The sequence below is a fragment of the Hypanus sabinus genome, chromosome 26 (genome assembly GCF_030144855.1).
Source record: "Hypanus sabinus isolate sHypSab1 chromosome 26, sHypSab1.hap1, whole genome shotgun sequence".
Classification (NCBI taxonomy): domain Eukaryota; kingdom Metazoa; phylum Chordata; class Chondrichthyes; order Myliobatiformes; family Dasyatidae; genus Hypanus; species Hypanus sabinus.
In genome coordinates, this window is record NC_082731.1 from 36,444,531 (window position 1) to 36,455,526 (window position 10,996).

The following is a 10,996-nucleotide window of genomic DNA, read 5'->3' on the forward strand; positions in this document are numbered from 1 at the left end:
TTACCCTTTTCCGTAGATGCTGCCTGGCCTGCTGAGTCTCTCCGGTGTTTGCAAACTCAACATCATCACAGAACCGGTCTTGAAAAGTGAGATCCACCAGCTGGAAGTAACTGGACCGCACCACACGGATCCCAACCACTGAGATTACCCTCGAGCACTTTGATACAGGACTTGTAGCCTGTTTGGAATCTGGAAGTGTTACTGGGGCCTCACGCCTACTAAACCTTCTACACCAGTCACGGGAGAAGCTGCAGACACCAGGGACACTTGGGAGGGCTGGCAGCATCTGCAGAGAGAGAAGCAAGTCAGAAACAGGACGTCTTCCTCTCTCCACGGTTCCCGACTGTCCTGGTGAGTGTCCCTGCCATTTTCCGCTATCTGCTCCGTTGCCGAGAGGTAAAACTCTCGGGGCGGGGGAGAGAGAGAAAGAGAAAGAGTAAACAGTCGATGCTTTGGGTCGAGACCCTTCACCTCAGCAACCCCGCCCGCTCGCAGGACCGCCAAACCCCACTGATCCCAGGCCAAACAACCAAGCCCCCTCGGAGGTAACTGGTACAAGTCTTTATTGAGGCTAAATTTACAGCATTATTACCCCCAAAAAAATCTCCGGATTCCTTTAGCGTTTCAAATTTAATCACGGTGCTGTAGTTAATACTCCGCATCAGCGTCCAAACTTGGGGCGGGTAGAGCAAAGGATTATGTGCAAAGTGAGTCTCCTTCTACTGGCCCAATTAAACAATTTCAGATCAGGTATAGCATGGGTTAGATACACAGTAAAGCGCCCTCTGCATTGTCCCATCAATCATTCCCAGAAAAGACAGTACGGATTCAGCCGAGCATAGCTCCCCTTTGTACAGTTCGTTATCCAGTAATCCACGGTAAGGAATGTCAGAGGTTGAAGATCAAGTTGCCCCCCCCCCCCCCATGTCGAACATATCAAAATATCCCTCAGTTCAAAAAAGCCATTGCTGCTGTCGTTTCATACACTCGCAGAAAGCTGACGATTTGATGCTGGATTGGGCAGGCCCGCATTCCCAAACATACAGTGCATAGCTCAGCTCTTCCAGGCAGAGAACCTTTTCATTCCTCTGTGCGCCAGATGCGAATCCGGACTGGCCCCCCCCCCCCACGACTCTGAAACGGTTGGCTTACGCAGCTGCTCGGGGCGGGACTTTTGTGGGAAAAGTTCGATGAGTGCCCCTTGTGCGGCAGTTCAGTGCAAATAGTGGAATTGGGGTTGGGGGGGGGGGGGTGTGTGCAGCGACCCTGCAGTGCAAAAAGTCCAACGCCCAGAGGGACGGGATGACACTCGGGGCTTCGTGAAAGAGGTCGGTTCAAGTCCAATCGGAATACACTTCTGGCCGGGGTGGGGGGTGGGGGGCAGTCAGTCTCCATCTTCCCACAGATTAGCTGCTTGAGGCCAGGACCTCAAAACGCCATTCTCTTATTTCAGCTCCCGATTCCGTTTGAAATGAGGGTCCAGCACGAGTCATTAAAGGCTGAAACAGACTATGATTACGCAAAACTGTTCTTTTGCAAAACAATTAGAGAAGGAAGGCTGCCCAGGTTATTCACAAACATTTCATCAATGTCACACCAAGACTGACAGTGCATTCCCCCCCCACCCCCCAAATTCAGAGGTGTGGGGAGGAGGACAGATTGAAAAAGCCACCAACTTTCCCAATAGTGGGCCTGGCGATGTTCGGAAACAAACCCTGGAGGAAATCATTTGCCAAAATTCCATCCGTGTTACATTGTACAACCCGGGGAGTTCAAAAGAGCTGGTTTAAAAAAAAAATTGGCAACGTAGCCGCTTGAGTAGGAAGAAAAAGCCTTGAAGTTTCAGTCAAACCCGATAAAATACTATCATTCCAAGTCTACCTTCCAGTAGATGTCAATCGTGGGTGCTCAACAGTGACACCTAGTGGGAATTGCACGGACGTTGTCCCACTTGGCCTTTTGCCTTGGGTAGTAAAGTACAAAAAGAACTTGTGCACCAGCGAATTGCGCGGGGCTACATAGCTTGTAAAGGGAAGGTTGGGAGGCAGGATGGGGTGGGGGGGCGGGGTAGGAGCTCTGCACTAATCGAGGACCTCAGCAAAAGAAAAAAAATTGCTCAAGTTGAAGTCCTGACTTCATGTGTCATTGCCGTCCCATCAATTTCTGCCCTCAAGGGGTGGGGAGGGAAGAGGAGGCAAGGGTTTCATGCCAATATCTCGAATGATGGCCTCTACTGAGGAAGGATTCCCCCCCCCCCCCCGGGGAAAGGGTATTCTTTGGCCACCACCCCATCAGCGTTCAGTTAAGGAAGACCCAGGCCAACGCACTTACAGAGAGCCCTGAGTTTAGTACCGTTATGGAGCTTAAATAATTCAAGTTTTGTCTCCGAAAAGCAACTTCAGTCTGACACCACACCCTAAAATTCTACCGTAGCAGAGGGAATTACCTGAAACCATAACAAATGCAGATTTTTTTTTTAAAAAAAGTTCCTTTTAGAAACTAGAATCTTCCCCAAATCTTTCATCATCAGCACACGGCCCACCATTAGCTCACAGGCCCTGAACGCACAGCACCAAGAGGGTACAGGCAGCTTCCTCATCCTGGAATTCTCCCCCCTCCCCACCCTGCTGTTCGGTGGGAGCCCCAATTTCTGAGGGACCCCAGGGCCGGTGCAAAACTGGGGGGGGGGGGGGGAGGCAGTGGGTTGCCGGAGGAGAGGGGGGAGAAGGTACAACTTCGGCACCGACCAGTTCCCCAAAATTAAGTGTAGATCTCCTACAGTGGGGGGGGGGGGGTGCAAGCCAGGCAAGGTGCAGGACCCGTCAACAGAACCAAATTACGGAGTTATTAAGACATTTCATACAATTCCAATTTCCATTCTCTCTGAAGGTGTGGGGTGGGGGCTGAGGGACATTATCAAGATCCTTCAAACGCCAGCTGCTTGGGAATCAGGAAGCAACCCTCCCCATCGGATCCAAATCCATATGGAGAACGCAATTCCAGAGCTCGCTCCACCCCAGTAAGCTAACAGTACCAATTAAGAGCTTTCAAACACTGATCGATAGATCCACTGGTCAGGGACACCATTTGGAAAGAAATGAGAGGGATAACTGGAGCTCAGGGAATGATTCAACCCGGGGCCGAAAGCCCTTCTATTCCTACGACCTTGTACACATTAGAAAAGGTTAAGATTGCAATGCAGCCAATTATTCGGGAATGCAAAACTCTTTAAGTGTTAGGGAGGGTCGAGTGCCGTTACACCGGGCCTTCTATTCCTCAAACCAGAAAGTAAAATTGCAGACTTGTCTTAATTGTATTTTTCAATTTGCCTGCAGTCTAGACCTGAAGAGGCACATATCGTGTTTTCTTTTAATAAAACTGTACCGCAGTTGAAAGCTCTTTTTTTTAAAAAAAAGAAAAACGCAACTCAGCACCGTCCAGTTTATACCCGCACCTCGCAGTGACAGAGTGGAGATGGCGGGGTTATTGTAAGTGCCGACAGCCTCAGGTTACAGAACAAAGTCCACCAGTTGGGTCACCTTGAGCAGTTCTACTCCGACGGAGACCGGGGTTGGGACGGAGGAAACTTGCCTAACCCACTCCGTAATCAGAACAACCCAGGTTCCTGTGTTAAAGGGGAGGAGGGAGGGGCACCAGATCTCGGAAACGTCAACCTTCCCTTTTATATATATATATAAAAAACAAGCCACCCTTTCCGTGCCCAAACCCCCTTTTACAGTGCAGAAATACCGAATATAAGTGGGCATGGTTGGCCCAGGAGATTTACTGGTCTTTTTTAGGTCAGGGGCACGATGGGTGGGGGGGGGGGGGGGCAAAATATCTCCCGACTTGAAACGCACCTGGTTTCGTTTGCATAATATCACGGACAAGTATGTCAACAAAAAAACAAAAAAAAAATCAATATTGATCGACTGGAAGTTTGGGAGATTTCCACCCCCTCCTCCCCCCCCCCCCCCCCCCCCCACCGAGCAGCAGCCTTTAAGGAATTTGTCCCGCCATTGCATAGCCTGTGTGCATATATTACAAACCCTCCCCTCCCGCCCGAAAGTCACCTCCAATGGTGTCCCTCGTAAGTCGGGGCCCTCGGTAGAATGAATTGAGATGAGTCCAGAAGCCGCAGTTAACTGGTTTGCAGAATTTCCTCGCACCCTCCCGAAACAAGAGAAAAAAAATTGCTTTCATTAAAGTAAACTTGTGTCTGGTACAAGTTAGGAATTTTTCCCCCCTCTCTTCTAAATGTTTAATTCAACCAAGTCGATCGAGGAAATAAAACGAAACGCAGGTCGCGGGGTCCGGTTAGGATTTGTAATTTGAATTTAGCCATGTGAGTCCTTCGTGCAGTCCATCCCCCGACGTGGCGCAGGACGGCTGGACATACCAATTTCTGTCTCTAATCCTGGTCAAGCCCAGCTTCTCCTGGATTTCGTGGGGTTTCATGGCATCGGGCAGGTCTTGCTTGTTGGCGAAGATCAGGATGATGGCATCTCGCATCTCGCGATCGTTGATGATCCGGTGCAGCTCCTGCTTGGCCTCGTCGATGCGATCGCGGTCAGCGCAGTCCACCACGAAGATTAACCCCTGCGTGCCCGTGTAGTAGTGCCTCCAGAGCGGCCTGATCTTGTCCTGCCCTCCCACGTCCCACACGTTGAACTTCACGTTCTTGTAGGTGACCGTCTCCACGTTAAAGCCCACCGTGGGGATCGTGGTGACCGACTGGCCCAGCTTCAGCTTGTACAGGATGGTGGTCTTGCCGGCGGCGTCCAAGCCCAACATCAGTATCCTCATCTCCTTACTGCCGAATATCTTGGCGAACGCGCCGCCCATCTTCGGTGCGGTGGGGCAGGGAGGGTGGGGAAAGGGGGTAGGGGTATGCGGGGAGAAGGGGGGGCAACTGAGGCGGACAATTTATAGCCGATGAGATGAAACAGCAGCGCAGACTGCGGCGGCGGCGGCGATCAATGGAACGTTGAGTTTCAATGGAACGTTGATACAGGCCCTTTGATACAAAGTCTCCAAATTGTAACAAACGCCTCGATTCACAGTCTCACCCGTCCGCTTCCGCACTCCTCTTCTCTGACCTCATATCTCGTCTTCCCAGGGATTTTAAACCCCTTGTCCTTAAGTTTCGGAGACCTCTCTATATATATAGATTGGTGAGGAGAGAGGGAAAAAAATTATATGAAACTGAACTCCCAGCCCCGGAGAGGAAAGGGCGCGGATGTAGATTACAGCACCGTCAGAGCATGCGCACACACTTCCCCCTCCCACCTCCCATTCTGCAACTTTTAAAATGGCACTGCCCGCCCTCTATTAAGGTGGCCTTGCATTGCATTGCCTCCGCCTCTTTTGTGTTCATCTGGCGCAATAGGAGGATTAGATCATGCTGAAAACGGTCGGTTTCATAAAAGCGTCGAAGGTCTGAATCACCCGATTCCATATATTTCAAAAAAAAAGTCCGGCATTTCTTGCTGGATAATTGTGAATGTTTAACACGTCAGGGCAAAAATTATTGTCTGTCTCTCTCCTGACACCCCCCCGCCCTTAAGGATCTTTCTAGGGCGTGGCTTCACTCTCTGATGCTCCTTCCAAGTTGTCATTCATTTTTAATCGTTAAGGCCCCGAGATGAAGTTCAAATTCAAGCTGCAGTGAATTCTTGCCGAGCACGCCCCGCCGCCCTGACGTCTCAGCCACGGCCGCTGGTGCACGAAAGGTCTGCCCCGATTCAGAACGCACGGATCCGGCAGCCCCGGTCGGGAACTGGCGCTGGGGTGCCCCCAACTTAAACTTTCACCTCAAGTCCACGTTACAGGGAGGTGTCACCTCCTCCCCCAAAACCCAAGGAACTGGGGGATGTCCATCTTGAAGAATTTGGATTCGGGGTGGGGGCATCTAATCGGACTTATCTGACCCTCCCCTCTCCGATACCTTGACAGTGTGTTGTAGATTTACCATTTCCTTCACTCTCTGTGTGTGTTTTTTAATTTTAATTTGCGTTCGCGTAAAATAAAAAATGCAATAAAGATTTCCCTAACCTAATCCAGGGGCAGAGAAATTAGTCAGAAAGGAGAAGTCTATCTGTAGTATAATATAGAATATAGCTTCCTAACGATAAATATTGATTGCGAGTGGGGTCTGATACTGGATTAAGAAAGGATTCGTATTAAAATTCACCCGCAGCGAATAATAGACAAAAGTATGTAATTTTTTTTAAAGAAATGATACATTTTGGTTTCAAGGTGACTTGGGAAACTTGCTTTGAAACTGGCGAGGGGGGTTGCGCCGGCGGAGTGGCGGGGCGGCGCTCCCGGCTTCGGAGGCTGCGGGACAGGTGTCATAGGTGGGCTCCCGGATGTCGGCCGGGGCGGTTTCAGCCGCGGCCGCTGTAAAACAGCTCCCTCCACAGGCATAACCCGCATTGCCTGTGAGACCCGACACTGAACCCGCAGACACACCTTGCTTGGGACCTGGGGCTCCCGTCTGGCCACTGTACCCATTTACAATTAGTAACCCCTTCAGGGGTCTGTTCCTGGTAATATCCTCTTTAATATCAAGGTCACCCTCAAGGAGCGGTGCTTCAGGAAGGCGGCGTCCATTATTAAGGTCCCCCACCACCCAGGACATGCCCTCTTCTCATTGTTACCATCTAGAAACAGCTTCCTCCCCTCCGCCATCAGATCTCTGAATGGCATTGAACCCATGAACACTACCTCACTACTTTTTTATTTCCTTTTTATTTTGCGTTGCTGGTTTAATTTAACTATTTAATATAAATATTCCCAGTTCTCTTTTTCTCTTTATTATCGTGAGTTGCTGCCGCAGAGTTAAAACACACTTCACGACATATGCGGGCGACATTAACCCTGATTCTACTTCCCACCCACGTTCAGACTCTCAGAAAGAACGGTTGAAACCATACACGTGGGCTAATTATTCCCAGTTCTACCTCCCGCTCCCAGCTCCAGCTCCAGCTCCGTGGCCGTGAACTTGACGGACCGCCTGCCGGAGGCCCAGCACTGGAGCAGCAGGGAACTGGGGAGCGCGCCTGACTGGGACAGGTTGAGTGAACTCGACCTGTTCTCCTTTTGGCCCGACGGAGGATGAAAGGTGGCCTGATCGAGGTGTGCAAGACGATGAGAGGCGCTGATTGTGTGGAGTGTCAGAGGCTGACATGGCTAACACGAGGGGGCACAGTTTTAAGGTGCTTGGAAGTAGATACAGAGAAGATGTCAGGGGTAAGTTTTTCACACAGGTACTAGTGAGTGTGTTGAATGCACCACCAGTGACAATGGTGGAGGCAGACACAACTGGGTTTTTTAAGAGACTCTTAGATAGGTACATGGAGCTTAGAAAAATAGAGGGCTATGTGGTAGGGTAATTCTAGGCAGTTTCTAGAGTAGGTTACATGGTCGGCACAACAGTGTGGGCCGAAGGGCCTGTAATGTGCTGTGGATTTCTATGTCCTATGTTCTTGTTCCCATTGGGAGTGGTTAAGAAATAAACACAACCGATTCTGCTGGAAATCCAAAGCAACACACTCAAAATGCTGGAGGAACTCAGCAGGTCAGGCAGCGTCTGTGGATAGGGCCGAGGCTCTTCACCAGGACTGGAGAGGAAGGGGGTAGAAGCCAGAATAAGAAGATGGGGGGGGGGCAGAAGGAGTACAAGCTGGAAGGTGAAGCCAGGGGAGGGGGAAGATACGTGAGTGGGTGAAGTGAGAAGAGAAGCTGGAAGGTGACTGGTGGAAAGGGAAAAGGGCCAAAGAAGAAGGAATCTGATAGGAGGGGAGAGCGGACCATGGGAGGGACTTCAACTGTAGTTCAAGTAAATAGCGTGGATGCCTTTAAGTAGAGGCTGGACAAGCTTGTGAGGGAGAGGGGAACAGAGAGATTCAGCTGCCTGAAGACAAAACATGGCAGTGGAGCATAAATGCTGACATGAATTGGGTGGGCCGAATGGCCTGTTTTAGAATTAGTATCAGAATCTAAATCAGGTTGCAAAATGTGTTTTTGCAGCACAAATACATTGCAATACATAATAAAACTATCTCTCTCTATTTATAAACAGTCTCAAACACACATTATATATATATATATAAAGTAACTATATAAATAAAACTTAACTAAGTAGTGCTAAAAGAGAGCAAAACAGAAAAATACAGTGAGGTAGTGTTCACGGTTCAATGTCCATTCAGAAATCAGATGGCAGAGGGGAAGAAGCTGTTCCTGAAATATTGAGTATGTGCCTTCCGGCTTCTGTACCTCCTTGATGGTACCCATGAGAAGAGGGCACATTCTGGATGGTAGATGCCACCTTTTTAAGGCATCACCTTCTGAAGACGTCCTCGATCCTGGGGAGCCTGGGGCCCATGACGGAGGTGGTTAAGTTTACAACCTCCCGCAGACTTTTCCAACCCTTTGTGGCGGCTCTCCATTCGAGACGGTGATGTAACCGGTTAGGATAGGCCAAACACGATATACCGGTAGAAACTCTCGAGAGTCTTTGGGGACGTCCGAAATCTCCTCAAATTGCTAATGAAGTGTAGCCGCCGTCGTACCCTCTTTGCAATTGCCTACGTTGGGCCCAGGGGTAGATCTTCAAAGAGGCTGGCTGACAATCAGGAGCTTAAAACTGCTCACCCTTTTCGTCGCTGATCCCTCGATGAGGGCTGGTGTGTGCTTCCTAGACTTCCCCTTACTGACGTTGAGTTGTGACACCTCTCAACCAGCTGATCTATCTCGCTCCTGTGCGTGCGCCTTCTCGTCCCCAGGTTACGGGTGCAGAGCGAGTAGAGCAGTGGGCCGAGCAGGCGGCCCTGAGGTGCGCCGACATTGATAGTCAGCGAGGAGGAGATGCTGGCTTTACCCGTGCGGGCTGTGGTCTCCCGGCGAGCAAGTTGAGAACGGGGTTGCAGAAGGAGGTACCGAGGCCCAGGTTTTGGAGCCTGTTGGTTCCTGACCTGGGCATTGCTGTTGTCCTGGCAACCGAAGGACAAGAGGAGAACCAGTGAGCTTGCATCTGCTCTAGAGCCATTGTGGCATTCAGCAGGCCCAGGTCCTTGCTCGTTGAGGCAGCTCACCCCACTCTTCCTGGGCATTGCTGTTGTCCTGGCAACCGAAGGACAAGAGCAGAACCAGTGAGCTTGCATCTGCTCTAGAGCCATTGTGGCGTTCAGCAGGCCCAGGTCCTTGCTCGTTGAGGCAGCTCACCCCACTCTTCCTGGGCACTGGTGTGGTTGTCGCCCTCTTGAAGCAGGTAGGAACCTTTCTCTGTAGCACCGAGGGATTGGTAATGTCCTCGAACACTCCAGCCAGTCTTGAGGGCTTGATGCCTTGCGAGGGTTCACTCTCACGATATGAGGAGAGTTTGGCAGCTTTAGGCCTGTACTCACTGGAATTTAGAATGTGTGGGGATCTCATTGAAACCTGGCGACTGTTGAAAGGACGAGGTAGAGTGGGTGTGGAGAGGATGTTTCCTGTGGTGGGGGGGTATCCAGAACTAGAGGGCACAGCCTCAAAACTGAGGGGGCAACCCTTTCGAACAGGATTTTGTTTAGCCAGAGAATAGTGAACCTGTGGAATGCTCTGCCACAGACTGCGTTGGAGGCCAAGTCCGTGGGTATACTTAAGGCAGAAGTTGATCGTTTCCTGATCAGTCAGGGCATTAAAGGATATGCTGAAGAGGCACTTGTGCAGGGTTGAGCGGGATCCGGGATCAGCCATGATGGAATGGCCTAATTCTGCCCCTGCGCCTTATGGTCTCACGAAACATGTTCTGACGTCGGCCCCAAGTCGTATTACCGGGTGACCTATGCTGCAGGGATTTGTGCAGGTGTAATTCTATTCTCCCTTTCAAAGTGTGCACAAAAGTCACTGAGTTCATTTGGGGGTGAGCCCAACTGGGAATGGTTCTGGGCCGCAAATCGATTTCAAGATTCAAGATCCAAAAACTTTATTGTCATTCTAACCGTACATCAGCTCTGCAGGGCAGAATGAGACAGCGTTTCCCAGGAGCAGTGCAGTCGTAACACAACAAACGCAACACTAAATAATAAACACAACAATAAATAGTAAAACACAACAGCCACATGTCAGTTAAAAACAAGTTATAAGTGTCCAGTGCAAGTTAAAAGTGTCCAAGGCAGAGTCAGATAGAGCAGCTATTTAGTGGTCTGACTGCCTGTGGGAGGAAGCTGTTTAATAACCTTGTCGTTTTAGTTTTGATGCTCCTGTAACATTTACCTGATGGCAGAAGAACAAACAGTTCATGGAGAGGGTGTGAGGGGTTTTTAATGATGTACCGTGTCTTCTGGAGGCATCGACTCTGAACGAGGTCTTGGACAGAAGGTAGGGAGACCCCAATAACCTTCTCTGCTCCCCTAACCACCCTCTGCAAGGCTTTTTTGTCGGCAGCACTGCAGCTGGAGTACCAGGTTGTGATGCAAAAGGTCAGCACACTCTCAACCACTCCTCTGTAGAATGTAGTTAAGATGTTAGTGGGGAGTGATGCTTGTTTAAGCTTCCTCAGAAAGTGCAATCTCTGCTGGGCCCGTTTCACAATCCCAGTGGTAGTTCCTGGACCAGGTGAGATTGTCCGAGACCCGCGCCCCAAAGGAACTGGATGTTTTCCACTCTCTCCACTGCGGGGCCGCTTGCATTGTTCCTGTCTCCACAACTCTGTCACCATCTGAGACACTGTTATCTCAGATATCCCACAGGGATCAGTGCAGGGACCTCTGTTGTCTGTCGTACACTGTATGTAAAGGAGTTGGGTGGAAGTCACTTATATAGACGTCAAACAATACTAAACCATATAACATATAACAATTACAGCACGAAAACAGGCCATCTCTGCCCTCCTAGTCCGTGCCGAACTCTTAATCTCACCTAGTCCCATTTAAGATACTGTAGGATATAGATCGGCTGGAAAGATGGGAAACTGGAGTTTGACGAAGACGGGCATGCAGTGTTTCTATTT

General features: G+C 50.1%; 1 protein-coding gene across 1 annotated transcript; it reads right to left on the reverse strand.

The window, feature by feature from the left end:
• Positions 1-4,073: 4,073 nt before the first annotated feature.
• LOC132381443 (ADP-ribosylation factor 6-like) lies at positions 4,074-5,298 on the reverse strand. The gene has a single exon (XM_059950846.1). The coding sequence runs from the start codon at positions 4,843-4,845 to the stop codon at positions 4,318-4,320; it is 528 nt and encodes a 175-aa protein (XP_059806829.1). The 5' UTR covers positions 4,846-5,298; the 3' UTR covers positions 4,074-4,317.
• Positions 5,299-10,996: the final 5,698 nt, after the last annotated feature.